At 43.1% G+C, this 26,873-nt stretch overlaps 1 protein-coding gene across 2 annotated transcripts in view; it reads right to left on the bottom strand.

Moving 5' to 3' along the window:
* Positions 1–1,087: 1,087 nt before the first annotated feature.
* Positions 1,088–26,873, bottom strand: part of FGFRL1 (fibroblast growth factor receptor like 1) — a 158,545-nt gene continuing 132,759 nt past the window's right edge. The window contains exons 4-7 of one of the 2 annotated variants that reach the window (XM_072335318.1): positions 13,938–14,018; positions 9,637–9,921; positions 5,990–6,343; positions 1,088–3,168 (exon numbers count right to left, since the gene is read on the bottom strand). In XM_072335318.1, coding sequence (XP_072191419.1) covers positions 2,759–3,168; positions 5,990–6,343; positions 9,637–9,921; positions 13,938–14,018 — 1,130 coding nt within the window. In that variant the 3' untranslated portion in view covers positions 1,088–2,758. The remainder of the gene's footprint in view (positions 3,169–5,989; positions 6,344–9,636; positions 9,922–13,937; positions 14,019–26,873) is intronic. The other variant, XM_072335319.1, reaches the window with a different exon arrangement.

Raw genomic sequence — 26,873 nt, 5'->3', positions numbered from 1 at the left:
GGCACAAGTTGTAAGACATAGCCCTTAGTGTCAGCCACATGCTGTCTTCTTAAAATAGGTGATGCATGTAGTGTATAAAGGAATATTGGCTTTTTCCATGAAGTGACTCAGTAAAGTGTAGCTTTAATGTGGTTTTAATGAAATATGCCACTTTAAAAATTGTAAAATATCTGTAATAATAATAAAAAATAGCAGTAGCTTGCTTTGTTATAACCTCTACAGAAAAACCATCGTGTTAAGGGAGCCATTGACCTGGGTGGCCAAGGCAAAAAGGGGACTTCTGGGGAAGCATGTGTTGGTGAGGGAAAGTGGGAGCATTCATGCTTTTCTGAATGAGGACCCCATCTCCCAGTGATCTGGCTGAGCAAACAGGAAGCTGTTTGGTTTGCATATGAGGATGCAAGAAGTCAGCAGAAAAATAACTGCAAGTTGATGCAGAGCAAATAGTTTTGGAAACATTCGGAGAAAAACAAAAGCCTGAAGCACTCTTTTGTTTCAGCTTAAATGAAGTGTTTCACTCTAAGTCAGAGCAGCTGAAGCTGAAGATTGCTTTTGCAGAGAAGGCTTGAGAAAGAAGTACTTTCAAACCTAAAAATTGACACATCTTTTTTTTTCCCTGCGACAAGCTTTGAGTGGCACTCAAGCAAGCAGCAAACAATTGCTCCATCACTGAAACATCATGGAAAGGTCTCACCCCATTACGTGTTTTGTCCTCCTGAGCACCCTGAGGCTAAAGCTTTTTTTACAGACTCACAGATTTTTGTGCTTTGATTTATGAAACTTTCTTTTTAAAAGAAAAACTCTGGCAGGTTTGTGGTTTGCAACCTTCTCCCCCACTCTCCTTCACCCTCCCTGAAAAAATATACACCAAAATAATGAAGAGAGCATAATGAAATCGATTTCCCTGTGAGCAGAGCTCTTTGCTCCTGGTGGTGACAAGAACTCAATGGGAAACGACCCAGTCACTGCAGATCCTCACAATCATAGTCATGGAATCCTTACGATGAGAAAAGATCTCTAAGAACATCGAGTCCAACCACCAACCCATCCCCACCACATCCACCAACCAATATCCCTCAGAGGCACATTTCCATGTTTCTTGAACAGCTCCAGGGGTGGTGACTCCACCACCTCCCTGAATAGACCATTCCAATGGATCACAACTCTGTCTGTGAGCAAGTATTTTCCTAATATCCAACCTGAAAAATCAGAATATAAATGGTGGAAAAGGTAATTTTTCTAATGTGAAGGTGGCACTAGCTGAACCTGAGAAGATATGAGATTATGAGTGAGAAGACATACAGAGAAGTGCGGCTGTTTACTGTTGTTACACCGAGCATATTCTGAGCATGGTATCTATAGAACCTGAAAAAAACAAAACAAAACAAAACTTTATTTTCTTTGATCAAAAATATGCATAGAAATGCCAGTTTTGAGGAAAATATCATACATTTTTTTTTCTTGTTTAACAAAATAAATTAAATATACATGACTTCTGTTTAAACTCTATATAGAATTACAAAGTAATTTTGTATTTGCAACGGGATTAATTTCCAGTCCACGTAGGTATATAATATGGTCCTTAATTAATCTCTTTTATTCATGTTTTCACTGTTGTTCAAACCCAAACGAAGATGTATCATTTCCAAAATGCTATCTGTGGGGAGGGGGCAACCACACACAACCTAGGTGAATATTTCTCAAATGCAGTTTTTCCTACAGTATTATTATTTCATTTTCTTTTCCTGTTTCTCCTTGCGTTCTCACGTATTTTGCACTGATGTAGAGAATCCAGTAGCTTGTCACCGTAAGCCATCAGAGAAGGGCAGCGTGTTTTGCTTTCTTCACCATCAGCAGTTCAATTATTATTATTAATTATTATTATTTCTTAAATATAAATATAAAGGTGTTCTGTACAATGTTCCTCTTTCCTTCCTTCCTTCCTTTTTCATGGCAGTGGCACTGAGTCTTGGGACCAGGGCAGTGATATTTGCTCTGTAGAATCCTCTAGGGGGGAACTCAATGCCTTGAACTTGAAGAAATAGAGCCAAGCATCTTGGTTGGCATTATAGACAAGACGACAGTGCTTGAGAAACATTCCACATGTCACTTTGGGAACAAAAATTCATTTTTTTTCCCCCTTGTGTTGTTTAGAAGAAGTTCTCCTTGTGCTTTGGAACTAAATCTTTACAGCTTGAGTCTTTCTAAGGGAAAAGGTTCTCCCACATGAGTGGGACAGGTCTGGGGTCTTCCCACCAAAACACATGATGTGCAGCAAGCACAAGAACAGGGGTTGGAAAAGCACCACGTCGCCTTTTCTTGCTCCTTTTAGAAACAGAAGGTGGTGGTGGTTTATATCCCCGCATCCTGTCTCACTTGCCACCACCTTGCTTTAAAATCCAGGAAGGTTGCACTGGTGGAGATGGCTGTTTAGCTGCTGGGATTTGGAGTTCCTTCATTATTCCTTGGCTACATCCTGATTGTAATAATTAAGAAAACAAAAACAAAATCTCTTTCCTCTGTCTTTCTCTATTATATATATATTTATATAGATAGATATAGATATATACACATATATATATACACACATACACACGCATATACAATTATATATATATGTATATATATATTTAAAATTATATATATAATCTTTTCTGTCTGCTTTGCCTATCGCTGGCAGTGTGAGCTGACTCTGAGCAGTCTCTTCTGAGGTACCAGGAGGAAAAGCCCACACGAGCTTCTGTACACGGCCGCCCTCTTAGCACTGGTACTGAATGTGCTGGTGCTGGTGGACTTTGCCTTCCACGTGTGAGTGGGTGTGGGTATGGATGTCCGTGTAAATCTTTGGGTACATTTTGGATGCCATGGCCGGAGCGAGCGCAGGCCCTTGGGACAGTAAATGCTGCTGCTGGGCGACGTATTCCTCATAGTTTATGGAGGAGATGCAGTCTTTGTCTGGGACCTGGGAAACACAGATCCTGTCCCGGGGCTGCGGCCGGTGCACAGGGGCAGCAGCTGGTGGAGAGCAAGGTTTCTTCTTCGTCTGGCAAAGCCACAGGAGGATTGTCCCAAAGATGAAGACCGCTCCGGCGGGGATGCCGATGATCACAGGCCAGGGAAGGCTGCTGACTGAGGAGGGGGGCACAGGTGCACTGGGAGGCTTGGGATCTGGACATCGTGGCAGGGAAGAGACAGAAAGAGTTAATTAAAAGCAGGCAAGGTAAATTCGAAACAGATGTCACACTTGAGCTGGCTTTTGTACAGGCTGTCTGGCAACCCTGCCAGACCAAGTAATGAGGGAGAAATCAAGCCAGCACATGGTGCCTGGTAACTGCTGTGCTTTTCAGTGCTCCTGGAAGGACAAGAAACTAATTTTCTTTGGTGTAGCGGGAGGACTTTGGGGGATTTTTTAACTTATCCAAGCCTTAATGGATGTGCATGTACTAGAGCCAGCCCAAGAGTCTCCTAACACCTTCACTCTGTGATGGCATGGGCTTCCGTGATGGAAGGACACAACACATGGCATGTCAGTGCTATCTCCATGTCAGCAGCACAATCGGATCACACAGAGCCACAGCATGCTGTATGCTTGCCTTTACTGGGTGTATCTGTGCCCAGCTTTAGACATACTTTAGTGATACTGGAGCTACTAAACTATGCTTTGACAGGGCAGGAAGCAAGAATTTGGTGTTCTGGAGGGGTTGTCTTGAGTTTCTTGTGTGGCTGAGAGAAAGGTCAAAAATCACAGTTGAGCTGGTGTCTTCCCCTTCGTGCCCAAGCAATGAGGAACTAACATTTCATTTGCCCAACTCTTGATGTCAAATAGCCTCCATCTCCGCCAATTCATTTGGAGCTGCTATTGGCTTTCCATGGGCAGCAAACTCATTTAAGAAAGGCAATCAGATGTTCCAGACAGCATCTTTCACAGCTGCCTTCCCCCTAACCTCTGTGCTGTTGGCAGCCCACACCTTCCTGAATAGTCACTCTGGTTTCACAGCCTGATCTCTCGATTCTTGGACCCTAAAGGAGCAGTGGGATAGGACCCCAGCTACCAAAGTCCCTGCCTAGATAGATACCAGCTGTTGTTTTCAAAAGCCCTGAAAAAATACCTAGGTACAGAGTTCAGCCAACAGGGCGACATTCAGAAACTTGGAAAACCACAGGCTATCCAAACAGCCCAGAATGTTATTTTCAAACATATATCACTTAACTTTCAAGCCAAACTTCTTTAAAATATTCACGTCTTTTTCTCTCCTTGACAAATAATCCTATGGCTAGTTTGAAATATTAAATATGTACCATGTGGCTTCTTTGAAGTCAGGAGGACGCGTACTGTTGACCTCAATAGACAAAACTTTCATCCACCAACACTGGAAATTACAGAATAATTTAGTCTGGAGGGGACTCTGGAGGTCATCTGGTCCAACCCCTTGCTCAAAGCAAGACGGGATCAGGGAAACGACTCATCAGCTGACCACGGGAACAATAATCTTCACATTGTTTGGTAAAAATCTGCTGGGCTGACTCAGAAATGTTTTGATATTCAATCCTGCTATTCTTCTAAGCTATGTCAATTCTGATAGATTTACGAGCAAAGTTCTGTTTTTCTAACTCATGGCCTTGCAACCACGTCTTTGCTTCTGAGGGCAAGCTGGGTTCTCCTCCTCTGTCATTGCCAATAACAGCAGGCCTGTGGGCACTGGTTCTGGTATGAGGCCTCATTATAGTGCCATTCAAATCAATGGAAAGTCTCCCACTGATTTCAGTGGGAGCTGGATCAGGCTGTTGTAGTTCGGAAACTTTCAGAGGCTTTGAGTTGTATCCCACCCACACAGCATTTTGCTTCAGATTGGCTTTCTAGTTGGACTTTAGTCCTAAACCTAAATGGTGCAGAAGAAGATGTTAAGGACAAATTGAACTTTTTCTCTTGGTTGGCAACATACTGTTGGTGCCTAAATTCATGTTGGTGACTTTTGATGACTACTAAGATGCAGAGTGTGGCAACTACAGAGCAAAAGCAGCCATGGTACCTTAGTTATAGGAGTGACTTCCCCCACTACATACATAGAAAACCAGTTCTAATACTCTGTGAGAGTTTATGGTCTCTGTCTCTTACTGATATCTTGACTGGAGACATTGCATTAGATCTGACAGCTAAAATGTTCTAATACTGGCTTCAGCTCCTGCACTTTCTTATCTGTGTTGGCCTGGCACAGGTATAGGGAAGAAAAAAGCAGAAAGATAGATTTTTGTTATAAAGCTGGTGGTTTTAAAGCTAGATTCATGTGTCCAAATGAAGCAGAAGGAGATGCTCCTTTCAATAAAAATATTTATCGGGCAGAACTAAATGAAATAAATGATAACGTGAGGATGGTGTGCCTGAAATACAAAGGATATAGCCTCTGCTGAACACAGACACCAGCTCTGAGGCCTGGGGAGAGCAGGAAGCAGCAACGAGTTTGGTACAACGTTCCTCAGGGGATCTTTGGGTAAGAATTTAACTGATCAATCATTCCCTCTTTCACACTCATTCTTTTCCTTTTCTTGTGACTGGGATAGTTTTTATTCTTCTCTCCTTTTATGGGCTTGCATCATTGTTTTCTTGTACCAGTAAAGCAATACAAGTAAGAACAAGAGAAAAGAGAAATGTCAGGGAATGGGGCGGCAAATTGTGCTGCTATTCAGTCCCCCTCTCACCTCCTGCACCCTGTTGATGAACCCTGCAACTGCAGCATGATTTCCAGATCCTGCATTGTGTTTCACCCTGCTGGAATCGTTGTTCCCCACAGATGGAGAAAAGAAACCATCAGTGAGAGAAATTCAGCAGGGGCTGATTTAGTCGCTCACTGACTCTCAGTAGAATTGGACTAGCTTTAATCAGCACAGCATCACTGAGGCTCGTAGCGAACAACAGGTACAGGTGGTTGTGTTACTAAATGCCAAGATACAGGATACTGATTCAGACTGGGGAAATAAAAGCGCAACTCACCTGGCAGGACTGTGAGAAAAGCACTGCGAAAACTGTAGCCCATGGTGTTTGCCCCTAAGCAAATGTACATCCCTGCATCCTCTTCCTTGGCTCGAGTAATCATCAGTTTGTTCAGGTAGGAGCCATCAGGACGGGACCAGACCTCCCCTGTGGGAAGCACAACAAACTTCTGTCCCCCGACATCAATGGTGGAGTTGTACTTGCTCTCTGTGCCATACTCCACTCGCTTCAGCCACTGGATGACAGGTTTGACATCACTGCGGACTTTACACTGGAAGGATGTGGTCCCGCCATAGTCTACTGTTGTGTTGACGGGGTGTGTCCCTGTCAGGATGGGCTTGGATCTGGTTCTCTCTGCACAAAAACAAGAAGAGTTCCATGGAAAATGGGTTTTGCCAACCTCATTAATTCGTGATTCCAGAAACATTGGAAAAAGGTGTAGAATGCATGCAAAAAACTGTCTAATCTAAATCTCTTCCCCACATTAGGCTGAGAGCTCAGCTGAATTTCCCAGTCCACTGTTTTATGTTGCATCTATAAGAGCTAAAAGTGGTAATCCTTAGCCAAAAGAATAAAGCCCTTTTGGGGTTAAATTTGGACAATACAGCAGGTCTGAACACAAATGATGTAATTTATCTAACCATAAATGTTCAGTTGATATTGATTCCAATGATGTCCTACCAATGTACAGAACTATCTGAAGGGAAGGTGTAAAGAAGACAAAGCCATGATCTTCTCAATGCCAAGAGGCACTGAGCACAAACTGGAGCCCAGGAGCTCCCTTTGCTCATCAGGAAACACTGCTGTAGGAGCTGCCAAAACACTGGTATGGGGACCAGAGAGGCTGTGGGGTCTCCTCCTTGAAGATTTCCAAAATCCACCTGGATGTGGGGCTGGGCATCTGCTCAGAAGGGCCCTGATGGGGCCAGAAAAACCCAGAGGTTCCCATCTCATCCATGCTGCGATTCTGTCTTTTATTGGTGCTCCTGGTAAGGTATAATTTACAGTTGTATTCTCAGGCACAACCTCAGGGCTTTCATTTTTTTTAGATCAGATTATTTGCAAGTATGAGGCTACGGACAGTTTGGGTACAGGAGCTTGGGGTAAGACATGTTCCTTCTCCTTTTGGTCTTTCCAAATATCCCCTAAAGACAAAAAAAACAAGCAGATGGGAAGAAGCCCCTTCCTTCATGGATTGTCTATCAGCAGTGATAGCAGGCTGTGGATTTCTCATGTCTTTGCTCTGGGAATCCCTTGGGAGCAGTCTGTCACCCTTCTTGCTGGGCCTGCCACATGTCTATGGGATCAAAACTCTGGTTCTCATCCCACACCATGGCATCACTGCTAGGCTACAGCAGCTAAAGCCACAGGCACCACCAGTGCAGCAAATCTTGCATCAGCTTCACCTATCATCTGCTTTTATTATTTGTTTCTTCAGTCTAATTGTCCACATACTCACTGGAGTAACATTTGTGAGGTAATAGGCCAGAGATTTTTTTTTTTCTAGCTAATGACAAAATCTTCCATTTCTCACTCAAATTTTGCTCCATGTCTCAGCTGATGAAGGAAACAAGATGGTAGGAAAGGAAATCAAACACGAAAGTTCACAAGACCATGCTTTCCAGCATGATCATAAGCCTTAGGTTTGTGTCAATACCACATAAAATCAAAAGAAAACTAAATTCCTCATTCCTAGGAATATTAGGATCTTTTTTTGGTGACAGCATCACAGACATGAGTCTCAGTTTCCAGACAAGGATTTACTGAAAACTCCTTTCCTAGGTACAGAGTGAAATGATGGTATCACAGTGGGTGGTAACTGCTGGCAATCATCAACCACTTTTGAAGGCAAAACACTGCTGGATTGATCATGTAACACAACAGCTCCCACCAGCACAGGCTTTGAGGTGACAGCAAGGAACAATGGACCCTCTTTCAAAAAGTCAGGGTATTGTCAACAAGGAGAGCTCTAAAGATGTGCCTGGGAAACAAAAATACCACCACGGTCTCCATAGGACTACAAGTAGAAATCACAGCTGGGGAGACTGAGGCTCAGATAAGCAGGATGGGTTTAGGAGTGGAGGCTCAAGGAAAAAAAAAAAAAAAAGAAAAAGAAAAAAAAAAGAAAGAGGAAATTGAATAAAACCAGAAATACTCCACAAAATGATGTTAAAAATAGAAAGACGTCTGAAGACTGCTTAATGCCCTTATCTGCCTGACTCTGGTTCCAGCTTTCGTTACTGTTTTCACTCCTAGCCAGCAAGAGCTAATGAAAACAAAGGTTACATACATCTTTAAGTTGATAAAAACCAAGATAAACAGGGACACAGAAAGGGGTTTGTTCCTGGTGCTGTCTGGTTTTGATGAAGTGAAAATGCCACAGCTGCCATTAGGATGGGGCTTGATTCATTTCCCTGTCTCTGCTCCTGGTTTTAGTGTAAACACATGTTTTTACTGTCTCCACACAGCTGCATCTTTATCAAATCCAGATGTCCAGCAGGTTTGTGCCTTCAGAGCCCAACAGAGCTCCCCACATGTGCTTTTAATTCCTGTTATTCTAGAGAAACGACTTATCAGGGACCAGATCTTTACCTTTAAGAACAATCTCTCACACTGGGATAAACTTTCTCATGCTAAAACACATGCACAGACGGACAAACAACATGCTTTCCATGTGGCTGGAAGCTCCGTGCCCCTGCTCCTCATTAATGAAGGATATTCCATCTTCCCCCACTCCGCTCATCTTCTTCAGCTGTTTGTTCCATAATCACTTCCATGGCAACTTATGATGATGTCATAGATAAAGCATGATGATTTAAGAATAAGAGTTCTACTTTGGTAGACTTAGGTAGCTTCGAGTATAATTATCTTCAGTAGTAATAGGGGAAACAGGAGATTAGAGGCCAAAAATCAGAATAGCTAGCCGGTAAGTAGAGCAATTTACTACACCACAAAGTAAGGTAATCCCTCACAGATCATCTTCTAAGGGCTGGGACTAAAGATGCATACAGGACTTCAGCGGGATTTTAAACTTTTGTTAGCATCTCATTTGTATCCACGTGAACTTCCAAAAGTCTAAATGCTTTCAAAAACCTGGCCCTAAAGCCGTGCCTGGCTAATCAATCTAGTCATAAGGTTTCTGCTCATTCTCTTGGGACATATTCTCTAATGAAGTGGGTCTCTTATTACAGATGTCTAGTCTAAATTTTCAGTTGATGGTTTCACTTTACTCTGATAAAGTAATCTGGACTATACTAGTATTTCCACCCCTCCTCCATGGCCCTCTGTGAAGGACTTTCTCGCTAAGTTCTCATTTTGTCCTTAAACTGATTGTCAGCTGCATGGAGTTGAACTGGTCAGTTGTGAACTTAGGCCATGTGAGTGATGTTAGAGATGACAGCTTCCTAAATGTTTATCTTTATTTCAGACTTCTAAATTGTATTATTAACACTCTGTCTTTCTTAGATGTGAGGTTTATTCTAGTTTCAACAACATTTTCTCTAATGGCTCCTATTGGTATTTCTAACCCTTACCCAAGTCTATATCCAGCTATCAGCACTGCATCCTCACAACCACGCTCTCTTTGCTCATCCAGCCCCATTCTGATAGCTCCTTCCCCCCCTTCCCACTACAGAAGCTGCACTTACGGATCACTTCAACTTTGTAAGTTGCATTGATTTCCCCAACTTTATTAAACACTCGGCAGGTGTATTTCCCACTGTCCTCCGGCTTCAGATTCTTCAGGTTCAGTGTCCACTTCTTCTTCTTGTTCTCCCCAATCTCATGGGGCATGAGGGGTTTATTGTCCTTCAGCCACGTGATGTCAGGCCGTGGGTTGCCGCTGGCCACACACTTCAGGCGGATGGAGCTGCCGACAGGACGGGCGATCACTCTGCGTCTCATCTTTGCAGGCTGTGTGAACCTGGGCTGGGCTGCAAAAGGCATGAGCAATTCACTCCAGTGAGCAAAAGGCATATAAAGCAGCATACTACTGTCAAGCATTATGACTGAATTTTCTCGAGAGGCACTTGCAGCACCATCCAAACCAGTGTATCTCATATTCCAGCTCATACCAATTTACTTAGAAAGCACTACACAGCCTGGTGCAGTTGAGTGTCTAGAAGACTGCTATGAATACATTACCCTCCTGCATTGAACAACCCCAGCATCCGTCAGTGTCCTTAAGGCAACTGAGTCAAGCAACCTCACAAAATAATACTAGAATCTTGCTAAAGGCAAAATGTGTCCCCATAATCATATTATAATCGTTAACATATTCTATGCCAGAAATGCAAGCCCTTAGCCAAGACCAAAGCCTTAGAAGTGAACAAGACATTTGAACATTCATCTGAACTAAAAGGCATGAGATTCACCTTGTGTTAACTTATAGAGCATTCGTGTTGAAAGACCCAAAGGAACTCACAAAACACATGGAAATATCCAGTGAGAGAAAACTTGAGTAACCCTGATGCCCATCCATCCCCAACACTATGAAGTTGAAACAATATCTGAGGGTGGAGAGAATCATGGGATATGATAAAGTTACCTTGACTTGGGATCAAAATAACTAATATTTCTAGAAACAGTGACAAGAACACTAGAGAAATGTGAGGTCCATCACCTGGCAAAGTCTAGAATTTATACCCTCAGATTTGGATTAGGTAAGAATTCCAGAGGGAAAAGAGGTAGCATCTTTACACCTTGGTGGCTTTAATAATATTAGCAAGGATCTTCCTATAAAGTCATCAGTTGGTCTAATTAATCAATAGAAAGAAAAATATATTTGCAATAGCTTTTAAGACACTTAATGCTATATGACTGGCTGCATGGAAAAGGCCTGAGAATCCAAAAGAAACTACACCTTTCCCTGTAATACCTTAATTGTGCCATGTCAGAAAAAGGGCACTTATGGCTACAGTCTGCTGCTGAGATTAACACCACTTCTGACTCCCACTTGGCACTCTCTCACTGCTTCCAGAAGGCTCCTGCCTAATTCATCTTTGAATCTTTTTTCCTGCTTAGTATGATCTTACTTTTCAGCCTAAGATGGCAATTACTTTAAGTTTTCATATTCCCTGTTATATTCTCCCTGTTTCTTTGCTTGGGGAAAACGAAAAACAGAGAATGATTGGCCATTGGCTTGGACATGCCTGTCAACCACTACAATTAGAGATATCCAGTAGATCGCAACACACCAAAGCAAGTTGAGAAGGTTGTACTCCGGGTTCTGGGGAAGTTTGCTGCAGGTGGGACTACAGAGCCAGCCCTACTGCACAGAGACAGGGGCAGAAGCTCTGGGATGTGCATCATAGTAAAGAATTGATTGATGGAGGAGGTCAGTTTGCAGCTTCCTTTTTCCACGCATCTGCGAATTGCAGCCATTGCCCTCTGAGGTCTGTGTCTCTGTCCCCTGGTGCTCTCACCCCCCTGCAGCCTTGACCTACAACCCTCCCTCAGAAGAAGACACCCTTTGGCATTCCCCACTCTTGGAGCCTCTTTCTTTAGGAGAAACCATCTGCCTCTGCAGCCTTCTCTTGCCCTCCTTGACTGTCATTCTGGGTCCCAGCCATTTCATGTTATTTCAAACTCTTGCTCAGAAATGCTTTGCTCTCCATGCAGAGACTTTCATGTGTAATCTAATGAACTGGAGCAACTCCGGCCCTGAGAATCCTTGCCATGACAGCTGAGCAGCAAGTGTGACATACTAACCTCCTGCACAGCTCCTAGTGCGTAAATAACCCCCTGCACAGCTCCTGGTGTGTAAATTTCTGGGTATTCCCTTGAGGATCTGTTGCAAGAGGAGGCTCCCTCCCAGCAAAACAATTGGCCTCTAGAGGGAAAATTAACCCCATCAGGGCTGAACATTAGGAATGACTGCAAGCTCAGGCCTTTCCCCCCATCCTTCCCTGCTTCCACAGCAGTATTTCAGGTCACAATCTCCCTGCTCAGTAAGACTGGTGCAAAAGAGAAACTTTATCCCCAAAAGCAGGCCTATAATATTTCTCTATTTTTCTCTTGCTCTGATTCCCATAAATCTGTCTGAAGTTCTGCACTCATCTCTCATGCAGCGTTGCTCAGATACACACCAAGTTACAGGTAAAGCTAAATGGGTTTGGCTCTTTCTGTCTTTCCTGTTCTATTTAGGGAAGGTTAAGTGATTATGTACTCTCAAAAGCTACTCCAGCCTGCATGCAATATGCTGAAATCAGATCTCGTTTACACAGCCCCGAATGCTTCCTTGACAAAAGCCTGAATTGGACAAGTTTAGAAAGGACAGTTGACAGAAAAGAAGAAAAAGAGAGACACACATAAGAGAGAAAAAGAGGCTCAGCAGTCACAAAGGAGATGGAGAGAGAAGCAGCACTGTGAGACAGAAAGGGTCTCCTTTGAGTTTGTGCTGGTAACTGTCTGTCCCCAGATCTGTACCATTTACAGAAGTTTTGCTTGTTGGAGTGCCAGAGAAGGTCATTACAAAGTGCCTCTGTGTTATTTATACTTCATTGCTTGTTCTCCTCCACATCGCTTGGTGTTTGCTTCATAAACATGAACGGCACATTTGTACAGTATAAATTATGCCAAGCACAAGAGCAAGGGAAAATACAAACAGATAGGGACAAAGAAACAGTGTTGTGCATGGGTTTCTTGCTGAAACCTGTTTACCGTGAAGGTTCAAGTTAATGAAAGTGAAATGAAGCAGGAGGTTATGAGCACAAAGAGCTGGGAAGGAGTTTAGCTATCTCCTCTCCCTGTCTCCCAGGCTCTCACAGCAGTATGTCTAACATAACTTTTAATACCTACTCCTATCTTCACCTGAGTAACTAAGGGTGGAGAGATGAGAACTGTCCTTGCTAGATAATGAATCCCTTCCAAAGGATTCCCAACTTGGAGCTATGCTTTTCCTATCTCAAATACATTGTCATCCTTTTCCAGAAGGAATGTGTGGAGGCTGCCTTCCTCTTTCAGAACAAACTCAGGCTGAGGTGAAATTGTAATTCAAGGCCATTATGAGACGGCCTTGGATGGGACTACACTTCAGCACACCACATCCTTTGTTTGCCAGCTCCTGGACAAAGCTGGCCTTAGTTCAAGTTGTGGGGACTCATGGTGACAGCTTGACAGGTTCCACCCCTACCATTGCTATGAGGTTACTCACTGGCCATGAACATGGGAGAAAGCCATCTCTCAGTTATAGTACTCAAAGGGATAGACTGAGAGCAAAATGGAAATGCCCTGCTCCATCTCTTGTGGTCTTAAGCTCTCCTGACAGCAGTAGCTAAGAGATGTTTGGCATCAGCCTGACAACTTCTTATTCTTCAAGGAGCGCTTGGACCAAATGTTGGATCTGTGAATCTTGCTGTGATTCACCTGTTTTAGGAGAGACATTTCAGCAGTTCTCCTAAACTTTGTAACAGTATTGAAATCCTGTCCTTGAACAGCCCAGGACTGAGAGAAGTTCATGCAGGTGTCTGAAAAAAGAGGGTAATTTTCAAAAGTACTCCGCTTTGACTTAATGCTAATACTCCTGAAGTGAAGTCAAGACCTCCCATTTGCCCTCAATGGGAGCAGTGTGTTGTGCTGGCAATTGAAATTTGTTAATATTCCTGTAGAAGTCAATGTGTCTTTTACAGAGTCTATGAAAGTTATAATAGCTGCACATGCAAAGGAAAGTCACTGCCCCAAAAAAAACAAATGAAAGGGAGAACCATGCTGGAGTATAAGGCAGGGGGCCCTAAAGCAGGTCATGGGCTGTGTTTAGCAGAAGTGCCCTTGGATGGGATCCATTCACACCAACACGTTTAGCTGAGGCTCTGTTTATTATTTGACCATCTGCAGGGAGAACTCACTCCATTTGCTCTGCCTTTTCCTTTCCTTCTGCGACTGAGAAACATGCTGGGTGAACAGCACTGAACCAGGAATAGAAAGAAAACAAACACACAATGTTCCTTACCCCATTGCTTCCCAGAATGATCTTCATATTCTCCATTAGAGCCTTCGGGTGTCTGGCTGTTCTTTCCTGAGCTGGTGTCATCTGCAATGGAGAGGAAAGCAAAGATGTTAGGAAGATCTCCTGCAGTGCAGCAGTGTGATGAAGGGAGTTTGCATTTCCTCCTGCAGGCACCATGAGGCTGAAAGGCACTTGACATACATTTGGCATTCACATTCTGGCATGTACAGCTTAGCCAGTTTAGTAAACAAGTTAGTTGCTGCTTTACAAGCTTTTCGGCAAGCTACCAAAGCAATGGGAGATTAATCAATGTTTCCATTAACAGCTGACAAAAGACTCATTGTTTATGTTTGCAGGTTGCCATTCTCTAGGAGGAGCCAATCTGCTGTACCTTCCATGCAAATAATGGTATAAATAAAAATTACAGATAATTAAACCTGGGAGGTGGTGAAGGCTGATGTGATCAGTCACACAGAGCACGAGCAGTGCAATTAGGGCCACTAATTTGCCTTTCAGCTTCCATACAAAATCAGGAAAGCAAGCAGGTTTGCTGCGGGGTCAAATGAGCCCTCAAGGGATATTGAACACAAAGATATGGCTGGTCAAAGCATGGAAAAGTTGTATAAATATATATTGATATGTTAAAAAAAAAAAAGAAATGAAGTCTGCCCATCCACCTGTAGCAATGATACAGCTCTCTGTCCCTAATCACTCCCTATTGTTGGAACAGGCTGACCAGGGAGATGGTGGAGTTACCATCCCTGGAGGTGTTCAAGAACCTTGGAGATGTGGCACTGAGGGACATGGTCAGTGGGCACGGTGGGGATGAGCCTGGTGATCTCGGGGGTCTTTTCCAACCTTAATGATTCTGTGATTCCAACTGTATGTAATAAAGCCAGGACTAAAGTCTTATTTCATCTTTGTGAGGGCAGCTTGGTTGGCAGAGAGAGTTCAGGGGAAGGCAGGGTCCACCTCAGTAAGAACTAGCAGAACTACCTCTACAACAGTGTAAATAGTTACTTTAGAAGATGCACTGGGCTTAAACAGTGTTTGGAGCGTAAACGTGCATGTAGGCTTTGTGAGTGAAGTCCATAGCTATAACCCCATCTTCAGCCCAATTTCCACTAGTTTGGAAAACCACCCCGTCTCCTCAATACGAGGCACTTTATGCTGCCACATGCTCGGCTCTCGTTTGCTGCTGTCTCTTAAGCAGTACCACAGGACTTTGTCTTCCCTCACCCCAGGCAGATTTTTCTCTTCTCTTACTGGCAACTTCGGCTCGGTTCCCCCCGGAGGTATGTGCAGCTGTCACTTCGAGGGGTAAAGAAAACTTTCAGGGCCACAGCATGCCATGCCCTTGCTCCAGCAGCTCGCTCTGGCCGCCCGCCCTGTCCCACCTCCCTCACCCTCTGCTGTCCCTGGAATCCCAGAGGCTTTCCCAGGCCAGCTCCTGTCCGAGCAGTGGGGAAGCAGCGTGAAACACAGCCACGCTCAGCAAACAGCCTTGGCAAACTAAATGCGGGCAGTACAAATTTACCCATTATATATGGTGGCTTGCTTACGATGGATTGTCTCCTTTCAGTCAAAATACTGAATGGATTATATTCTGGAGCTTGTACAATTTTTCTCCTAAATACCAGCTGGGCTATGAATGAAATTCTGGATGCTCTGTGGCAGAGAACTTAGTAAATCCCTCAGTACCATTATAAAAATGTACTAGATAACGAAAAAGGAAGGAAAAATATGGTCAGAGATGTCAGAATCCTGCCTGTTGTTAAGCTGCTGACTATCTTAAAAGTGGCTAATGCCTTTAAGTGGTGATGCTCTGTCAATTATATCTCAATCCTCTCCAGCTCGGTGTACAAAGAGCAGGGCAGCCTCCCTTGCCTCCTGCCTCATGTTACAGTATGTCAGCCCATGTGCACTCCTCCTGCCTGCACACCACGACCGACTGGCATCCTCAACACCTCTTGACATGCCGCCAAGCTTTTGATGTCAGTAAAATTGCCCTGAATCTGTTTGATCCTTTGAAGATATCTCTTGGGTTGTTATCCCACCAAATCCCAAACTTGTGGAGTAACTTACCTAACACAGAGAAGATCGTTTTGGGGGAAGAGATTGGGATAGCTAATGCCACCATACTGAGCGTATGAAACAAATAATTTGGCAGGGTAGCACGAAGTATCCACATGCATTTAGATCTGTTGGTACAGATCCACTGGAACCAGTTTCATGCCTGTTAGGAATGTGGTAGCAGTAACACCAAAACATAGCAGAAGACTTGGGTGGAGTGGAAATGTCATAAACAGGGAAACTTGTGTAGAATAGAACTACTTCTTCTCAGACCCAGAGGTGCTCGCTGGGTGAGGGGATGCTACTGAAATCTCTGTTGCACCTGCAAGAACTGCAAGAAAACCTGAGAACTGCAAGAAAAAAGTTGATTCGTGAAATACAGAAACCGGATGAAACTCAGCAAAGGCCATTTGGGAGTGATTCCTTGAAACAAGGGAATCTCAGTTTGAGCTTAAAAGTGTGAGCAAGCCAGGAGAGCAGCCAGTATTATAACAATAAAGCATTAACCTGGAAGGTGAGTACTCCAAGGTCAAGTCCTTCTGCTACCTTCACAGAGGGATTTGAACCTCCTGTCCTGCACCTTGTGTGAGTGTCTTAAGTTCTAAACTATGGTACCAGAGTGCCAAAAAGAAGCACATTATTTTATAAAGTGGAGCAGCAAATCAGGAGGTAGATACCTCAAGAACAATCTTATTATGGAAGAGTCCTGTTTGATTCAGATATATCACTGAGATTTGACTTCCAGCTGGCACAATCACACCCAAAGTTGCTACTGCATACATGAGAAGTATCTGTTCTTCCCTGTTTTGAAGAATTTCCTTATTAGACAGAGAATGGGTGATCAAATACATATGATCACCATGTAAACAATGAGTTGGTAATAGAAATCATGAGACTTAGCTATATTCAAAAAAGACCTAATAAGCTGATTGCTTATTCAAATCTGTCACTTCCCACAGAGGCAGGCAGGTCAGGGTGACAAGAACACACACAAAAAATCCAGCAGCAGCCAAAGGGCAGTGAGACTAATGAGACCAGCTTAGGCAGCAGGGCCAGCCTTGCTGCCAGCAGATGACTGCAAGGGGCAGTGCTAAGAAGGATGAGCTGCTGAAGTTTCCTACGAGCTCCCTTTTCCGTGACCTATATTGGAAGGTCATCCTGTGCTGGACATCTTGGACACTATCACAGGGTTAGGAGAGCAGCCAGTTGGAAGACTATGTGGAAAACCTGACTTGAAAAATAATCACTGACTAATTTTATGTCACGAGTACCTTGGGGGTAGGAAAACACACACTGTGCACATGATTTGGGTGTCCTCTCTGTACAAGTTGGTTCTGTTGTGTTAGAAAGTTTGACTGGTTGGTCAAGAAACCCGAAGTGGAAGATTCCCATATCAGGTCAGGTGACAAACTACCATATCAGGTCAGGTGATAGCCTCCCCTGTCACATCAGGTGATAGACTTGGAGACAAGGGACAAATGTATGTAGCCTCCAAGTATCCTCTCCAAGTATCACACCTGACCATTAAAGGTCAGGTCAGAATGGGTCCAAAGGCATGTGGTTGTTCAGGAATGCCATCCCAGTGGCTGACCCCCAGCTGATGCTCCCCAGGGTGTTGTTCCAAGCTGGCTTCCAGGCTGAGATGCCACAGGTTGGTGTGGCCTGGGGAAGTGTTGACTGGGATGAAATGGGGATCACTGGCTTGTTTTTGTATGAGATTTGATGCATCTGAGAGTACGAGGCCTCAGCTATCAGTGCTGACGTCATGGCCAAATTGCTCTTTCACACTCCAGGAAGCATGACGCTCTATGCATATCGCCTGCCATGTGTCCTTCTGGTTGATTTCCATTCACAAAACAGGTTAGATTTCTTCAGACAGGGATTTCTGCATGTAACCCCATCAGTTGACAAATAGGATCCTATGGGACAAAGAGTGCCATATAAGCAGAGTATGGTTACCATTTATTGCCATAGCAGAATTGTTCCACAAATGGAAAATTCTGCATAATGGTCTGACTCTAAGAGGAGGTGATGGGAAATATTCACAGGCTGTTTCTGAGCCTGGATCAAATTTTATTTACCCACAGACCTTCCTTGAAGGCTTCACGTTTTAGCTGAATGGGCATGACTTGTTTTCAGACCAATACCATGTTCTGAACACCCATCCCCAAGTCAAAACAACATGCCAGTTTTATGAAGCAAAACTCTAGCCATAATGTTTCTCTATGATTCACAAAGTTGCTTTAATTTGTTATAATGCAAGGCCAGTCCCTGCTCTGACTTGATGGGACCAGCTTTGGAGCCTTTGATGTCAGAGGCCTTGAAAGCCCCATTTCACAGATGAGCCAGCTTTGCATAAATAAACAAAGTGACCTCTGAACTGGAGCCTGAGACGTGAACACACTTCAAAGCCCTGGGGGAGGCACTGGTGGGGAGGTTGGGGGGGGGGGGCAGCAGGGAATGAAGCGATCAGCATGCATCATTAAGGCAGCCTCTACTCCACACTCAATGCCGCTGCCCAACAAGGGGTGCAAATAAAAGGAGGGAGGGAGTGAAATGAGGGGGAAAGTGATGTAATCCAGTCAGGCTTGAACAATTAGAATGAGGCCTTTTCTCATGGATGAATGAAAGGGATCTCTCCGAATTCCAGCTTTAGGCGCTCTCTCTCTCACTTACCAAGGTGCACCATATTTGCACATTGTGCTTGTACCCCAACTTTGCTGCTGCAGAGGCCCAGAAAATGACAAACCTGAAGTTGGCTGCAAGTGGTGAGTCTTGGGACTTCTTTGGAGCTAAATCAGAATCTGTTATAATGACCTTAACCATAAAATTAAGGGGTGAGAACAGACCAGTAAGTGTTTGCACTTCTTTCCCAGTAGTCCTGATCGTGCAGCAAACAGAGGATAAACAACTTAGAAGTAAACAAGCGCCATCTGAAAAAGTCTGTATGTACAGCTTATCTCAGATAAAGTCAGGATTTCACAGAATCACAGAATCACAGAATCACAGAATGACCTGGGTTGGAAGGGACCTCAAGGATCATGTAGTTCCAACCCCCCTGCCTAGCAGGGCCACCAAACATACGCCTTTACTAGATCAGGTTGCCCAGAGCCCTGTCCAACCTGGTCTTGAACACCTCCAAGGACGGGGCATCCACAACCTCCCTGGGCAGCCTGTTCCAGGACCTAACCACTCTCCTAGTAAAGAACTTCCCCCTAACATCCAACCTAAATCTTCCCTCTTTTAACTTAAAACCATTTCCCCTAGTCCTGCTATTATCAGCCCTTTCGAAGAGTTTGCTCCCCTCCTGGGAGTAAGTTCCCTTCAGGTATTGAAAGGCTGCAATGAGGTCACCCCGCAACCTTCTCTTCTCCAGGCTGAACAAACCCAACTCCCTCAGCCTGTCCTCATAGGGGAGGTGCTCCAGCCCCCTGATCATCTTCGTGGCCCTCCTCTGGACCCTTTCCAAAATCTCCATATCTTTTTTGTACTGAGGGCTCCACACCTGGACACAGTACTCCAGATGGGGCCTCACAAGAGCAGAGTAGAGGGGGACAATCACCTCCCTATCCCTGCTGACCACCCCAATTTCCCACAATACTTTCAATTTCACCCAATGATTTCCCACAGTACTTTCTGAAATTTAAAGGGAAACACAAGGGTGAGATCATTCTGTTTTAGTCAGCCTCCTGCTATCCTAACAGGTTCAACTGATGCCCAAATGAATGGTCCATGAGGTATGCATGTAGTCAGGCAGTAACAACTTTATCGCAGGGTTTGCAGGGATTAAGGCACTTGCTTTCCCCAGATCTCCTCAGTGCAGATTAACACTCCAGGTTTCACTTAGAATTTCAGCTGGCATTAACTCCCAATGGCCAGCGAAATGAGTCCCAGACTACTGGCTAGTGCATGATTTCAATCTCAAAGCTACTTATGCCAACTTCCAGGGTTTTATCGCTTGCCTTGTGATATTTGGGGTTTCTAAAGAACCTTGATCCTGGCATGAGATTGCTTGAGAATTTCAGGGTTTTGTTTGTTACTGAATTGCAGTTTGTGATTGCAAAGAAGAATTCTGCATAAATACACATGAAGACTTGGAAGGAAGAAAACATTGGTTTTTGAGATCTTGTGACTTTTTTTGCCTGCCTCGTGTTCTTTTTTGAGGCCCAGATTTCGGTATCCTGTGCCTGGTGATCCACAGATGAATTCAAAGCCTGATTTGAAATCACAGTAAGGATTAAAAAGCAAAATTTGTATCTCAACTGATCCTGAATTTCCTCACATCGCTGAGGTTTAATTTAGCAAGCTTTCTCTCTGAACACTCTTTTATACTAGAGTCAGATAGGAAAAAAATCCAATGAATTCATCCCATTAACATAAACCTGGTTTGAATCTTAGATGGTGTTTTGAACATTTTTTCATAGCTCCTCCAGCAACCCTTCATTTCATGCTTGCCACTCCTTAACCTGCCTCCTACTATATTAACAGTGTCATCCACTGTATTAACAGTGCTGATGCTATGAAAGGGCAGGAAATGTGTTTGGAATTTATTTGGAAGGGTGCAGCAAAAGCAAAGTGATCAGAAATTCTTGGAGCGATGAAAAAAAGTCTCTTGGAGGAAACCCCTTTCCTTGGGCCCAGCCAAACTAAACCCCTGAAGATGAAAAAGAAGAAACCCACTCAGAGGAGCACACAGCCAAGGAACACTCTACCTATTTTTATTTCTTTTATTTTATTTTATTTACTTAAAAAAAAGATAAAATGTTACTGGCAGAGAATTTGCCTCTGTAATGGGCACTGCAGACTTTACTGCTTATTGCCTTTGGTTTCATTTGGGCCAAAAATAACCAGAGCTATTGGTACTAGAATTTCCTGAATATATAGATTGTGTATATATAGATATATATATATAATATGGTTTGCGCTAGTGGCTTTTTTGGTATTTTCATCTCTGGTCAAATTCATGGGAAATTCCATTTTAAAAAATTCCTGGATTTCACTTCAGCCTCGGTACTCTGTAAGCAAGATGCTCTGAAAAGAATCCTTTGCAGCCCACCTTGTGAATTCAGGAGGGACACCAGGCTACAGGCTACAGCCCTGGAGAGGAACTGAGGAGACCCAACTTTTGTCCCTTCCTACATTCCCCTTTTTTAAGCTATACCACCTGTCATTGTAGATGACAAAGCTCTTAGTTGTTGTCTATTTTCAACCCACATCTTAACGGGTGAACATACGTTAGGAGCATCTGCTTTAAGGCCAAAGAAGATAGAACACCATTCTAAAGAATAAAAGAAGGAGGGACCGTGGTGTAGAATAAACATGGCAGAGCCAGCTTGTTTTATGTGTTGATACCAATCTAGCTCCAAAAGTACAGGCAAACCTATTCTGCTTCTCTGGGCAGCAGCCCACAGAGAATCTAGAGCTGCTATGCATAAGCTGCTACCAGCACCTGAGCTAACTCTTTTACCACCAATTCCTTCTTTATACAGCAATCCTCTGCTGAGTGTGCAATGTAGACATATCCCGAAAGAATGCTGTGGTTTATAGTTTAAGCTTGATTTAAAAAACTTTGGTTTGGAAAGGGATCACATATTTCCTTAGAGAAGTAAATGTGTGAAGGGAAGAGATGGAATTTCAGAAAAAGCGAGCTATTTAAAGCACATGTAAAAGTATTAATGCACAAATAATGAGATGAGGAATGAAAGTATTTAAATTTCAGCATCTGAGAGAGCTTCCCAAAAGGGGTATCTATTAGACTATGTCACCTAGAAAAACCAAAAGCTTATTTCCTTCAATTTTTAGAAAAGTTGAGATTTAAAATCATAATGGCCTACCTATGGCTGAAGTAGAGATTTTATGAATCCATTAGCAAATGTTGGATCATCTAATTCCCAAAGCACGCTGTAGTAACTCCTCCATTGTTATTGTGAATGAGGTACAATTGTATGATCAGTAAGAATGAAAATGCTCAACAGAAAATTATGTTATAACAAAAAAAAAAAACAAACCTTGAGGATCCAAAAAACCCCTTTACTAGTGACTGTAACCATACAGAGGAACTTCAGAGATCTTCTGAGCTCCTGATACCAGACAGGATGAGCCCTGGGCACACCATGCTTATCTGTCCCCTTGGCTTCTCTGTACCTGGGTCAGGTCCCCACCTACTGTACCTCTGTACCACTCTTCCCCAACCACTTTCCATACTGCTGTAGAGGGAGAAACCTTCCTGAAGACTGGGTTCTTCCCTTGCTCCTTGTGGCCCATTATTACCCACAGATCTCACTAAATCATCTGAAACATTCCCAGACATGGAACATCTGCACATGAGGATGTTCAATCTACTGCTGTAACCACACAAAGAACCACAAGGAGGAATGGCTGGAGTCACTCATGGAACCACTGCAATTCTCCAGCCTACCATTATAACAATTACAAAGGCAATCAAAACCCTTCTGCCACGCAGACTTCTCCAGACACTGGGACCTCCCGCCTGCATCCAGGTCTCCATTCCAAAGGAGACAAGAAAATAACTCTTCCTTCTAGTTGTTGTTACTTATTTTTTATCAGCATGCTACAGTATACACAGACAGTAGCTTCCAGAGCTCTGCACCACAGGCACCAGTCTGTGGTTACACTCTTGTTCTACTGCTGGTGAGGATGAAAGGGCAAAGAAATCAGAGAGGTGGTTAGAGTTCTGCCTTGTCACCAGCATTTTCTGGGTATGAAATAGCAGCACCAAGCGGAATAACTCGAGAATATCTTCCAGCATCTTCTAATCATTACTTGTACTTGTGTTATTGTACATGACAATAACAAGGATTTCTTAGGGACAGGTTCCCATTATATTAAATACTCCTCACAGGTAGCACAAAAGACAGTCCCTGTTCAAGATTTTCTGTCTTAGTACTATGAGAATGGAGTGGATGCAAAGTACATTAAGGTTTGCCAATGATATTATTTTTTCACTCTGGCCTGCTAGGGGAATGATGAGGATTTCTCATCAATTCATAGAGCTGAGAAACTAAGTTTAATTTATAATACCAATCGGTCTAATATATGAATTTACACCAGTTTTGTTGCATTCATTACTTATGAATCATTCGTGACTTACATTAAGTTTATAAAAAACAGCATGTTTCATTTGGCTTACTTTATTGTCTGACAATAATTCTCCTTTAGAAATAAGCATTCAAATTAGGAGAGAGGATGAGAAGGACAGGTTGACATCTACCTCTTTTCCGTGAGTGCAAAAGGGATGATGGAGGGGTGCCAAAAGTGAGGTGGTATGAATGATCCACCAAAGAACATAGGGCAAGATTCCATCTTCAACAACCATAAACTGCTTAGGGCTGGGGGTGGAGGCATGCCACTGAAAGGACTAACGCAAACTCAATGATAAGAAGAAGATTACAGCAGAGCCAAGGATAAACTGCGAAGATTTGGCTCTTAGCCTTCTATTTTAACCATTATGCAGCTACTGTTCCTCACATAAAGTTATCTCTATCCTTCCCCTTCCTAGTAGTGCTGATCGACATTCATTATTTCCTTTACTAAGATGTGTATGAACATCACTGATATGATGAATTCAATCTCCCTGAACTTTCATGTGGTCAAAACAGCCAGCTCCCAGAAATTTCCATAGGGCCTGCTGGGAAAGAAAAGTCAGTCAGTCATGTCAGTGATTGAGTGCAATGATTATTTTTGGATGGCATTCATGATCAAACAAAAATAATCAATCATACAGTCCTGACCCTTCCAAACACTGAGCTAATTCCTTGGTGTGGAATTACCCAATCCATCACAATGAACTGGGAATTGCAATTCTGAATGATACAGATAGGAATGTGGATCCAGCTGTTTCTTCAACGCCATTACAAAAATTATTTAAACGTCATTTATGGGCTTGCATATTACACAGTCTATTGGTAGAGAAGGAAAATATCTCCTATGGAAGAAAATCCTATGCAGGAACATCCTATGCAGTAGAGCAACTATGAAATGGAGCTAAGCCCCAGATAGAACTGCTGCTTAACATCTTTGATGGGAAAACTGAGTCCTCTGTCTCTTTGTTTGCAGCAGAAACTCACACCTCATCAAGATCCATCAATAGTGTATTAAGTTTAACTTTGATTTCAATAATAGCACCTGTATGTGTTAAGAGTGCTATGAAATGGGTATTAGACGATGGTATTCAACTGGACTTTAAAAGAACATAAAGAAATAGGAGTGTTTAAGTTGTTAATTATATTCAGGAAGATACAGAACACTGGTAAGGAATCTTCTGCCTCAAGTTTCAGGAATAAAGAGATCTCCTATTTCACAAAACAGTCCATGCATAATAGACAGGATTTCATAAATGACATCATTTGCAACCACCATCACCTCAACAAGCTACAGATCTCTGAACAATATCAAATATCTTTCCATATATGAATTTTCTTGAGGACACAGGTAAGCTAGTAAGATAGACAGTATAAAAGAGGCACTGGAAAGGGTGGAGATGAAAGTAAAATTTTGTTAGCTTCTTGTGTTCAATGTTGATTCAACAAGTGCTAAGGAGTGGAGCAATAGCAGTACAGCAGTGATGTAACCTTGGCTTTTCACACCATCTCTCTGATTGATCACTATAGTTTTCAGCATGACAAGATGCTAAAGACACTGGAACTTCAGGGCCTGATCATGAAAATACAAAGTACCCTCAGTGCCTATTGACGTCAAGCACTCATTTGATATTCTCCTCATAGGCTGTCAAATGCATAATCTTATTACTGTAGTGCCTTACACCTTCTCCATGATCTTCAATGAATGCTGCATACATATCTGGTCATTGTCTGACTAGCAATAGCAAGGAGCAAAATGTTACCACTTTCACCATTCTGTCCAAGAACAACTCTGGACAAGTGGCAATTTTGCTGGCTCCCAAAACAAACGGAATACTTGGCACCTCAAATAACGTGAGGATTACAGTATATTACACCGGGTAATTCTGGCCTATGTCTTGCCAGAATTAAACTTAACCTAATTACATGGAGTAAATTGTAGCTTTCCATGTGGGGTAAAACACAAATTGTAAAAATGGTTGTTCCACAATTAACTCTATATTCACAATGCTGTCATTACCAATTTCTAAAACACACTTCAAAGCAATGACTAACATAGCACGGCCATTCCTGTGGGATGGAATTAACTTCCCTTGTGTGCTTTTGTGATTTAATGTTCATGTTTTTAAAGCCCTCTCTGAGCACATGGCCCGCAGTGTAAGAGAACAGCGGACAGAGCGCAACCAGAAAGGAGCCACAGTCAGGAACTATCTAACAATACAAGCAACATTTTTTTGGGTGGCATTGAGGGCATTTGGGGCCTCAGATGCAGTTACTGCACTTTTCGGAGAGGGATGGTGCAGCTCTGCCTGAAAGTCAGAGCTGAATCCAGAGGCATAAGTCACCCCGTGTCAGTGTGCTGCATACCCCGCGCCTCTTTAAAAGACTTTGCTGAGATAAAGTAGCAGAGAATCTGCAGTAGTAAATCTATTTTGGGAATAGTTAACAGTCAGGAAGACCATTCAAACACAATGAGAAGATGGAGTAGGTATGCAGTTCAAATCCAGTGGCTATGAATGAACCAGAGCTGGGTAGCACCAAACCAGAGTTGGCTGCCACCTATGACCTTGCCTTGATGATCCATATAGAACTTTTTTCACCACCTCTGAAATTTAGAAGCTAAAGCAGGTGCAGTTTATTGGCTTTCTATGAGTTACCCCATAAGGACCGATCCTGGAGAGTGCTGGAAGCCACACTTCACTCTGAAGGTGCAAACAGGAACATTTATGCCCCTGTTCAGACTACAAAGAACCTCTCCTACCTTTATCTGTAGGGAAAATACACTTGTTTTTCACAACTAATCAGTGTTTTCTCAAAACCTTCTAAATAGTTATGAGTACTGCATTTACACACCTTATTTTTCATGGCCATAGTGTATACTGTTATTAACATTCTCATATGAATATTACACACTGAATGTATCCCACACGCTGCTGGCTATTTTAAACGGCAGATGTGAGAGGATTTAAATGCCTGTTTTAAATCTGTGCAGTTGATTAAAATCCTGTGAGCCATTCATAGATTGCCAGATATTCTATTTACATGTACTCCTCCTATGTAAAATTCTTCAGGGAATACTCCCAGACCATGGCATATGGTTTAGAATGATGTTAACTGATGTCAGAGATGCCACACAGACAACAGGCCGTATTATCCAGTTACATCTGTGCGTAAAATGCTTCGGGATTTTTTGATGGAAGGAGTTATGAGTGTGTAAAGATGAGATGCTACATTTATGTCCCTCTAAATCCTGCTTGGAGATAACAAGCATCTCAAGTCCCATCAATACAAAACCAAGCACTTTTAGGAATGCATTTCATTGCATCCATGTGCTGTTATTCTCCGGGGTAGTTACGACTTGTGGGTGAACCTTGAAAGACTGTAGAAGATCAGCTTAAAAGGAGCACTACAAGGCCAAAAAGCAACAAAGCCTTGGAAATCGAAACCTTGTGAGAAGATCCTGTGTGAAGGCAGACTGCAGCATGCTCAGGGCTTACTGTTCACTTCTCCGTAGTGCCGGGTAAACCCCCAACCATGCCACAAATCCAACTGCCTCCAGCTCCTGCATCTGCAGCCTCACACATCCCAAGGGCCTGAAACTCCCACGCTCTACAGCACAGGCCCTGCCTGGCAGATTACATGCAAATGTTATAAATACATCATAGATTGCAGCGGAGGAATGTTCACAGCACTGCACGTGCATTCAAGAGAAGAGATCCCACAAGATCCCTCTGTGCGGCCCTCATGGCCATACATCCTGAATGAG

This window comes from Excalfactoria chinensis, chromosome 4 (genome assembly GCF_039878825.1).
Source record: "Excalfactoria chinensis isolate bCotChi1 chromosome 4, bCotChi1.hap2, whole genome shotgun sequence".
Taxonomy (NCBI): Eukaryota; Metazoa; Chordata; class Aves; order Galliformes; family Phasianidae; genus Excalfactoria; species Excalfactoria chinensis.
Note: the sequence above shows the minus strand (reverse complement) of the source record. Positions and strands in the feature narration are given on the sequence as shown.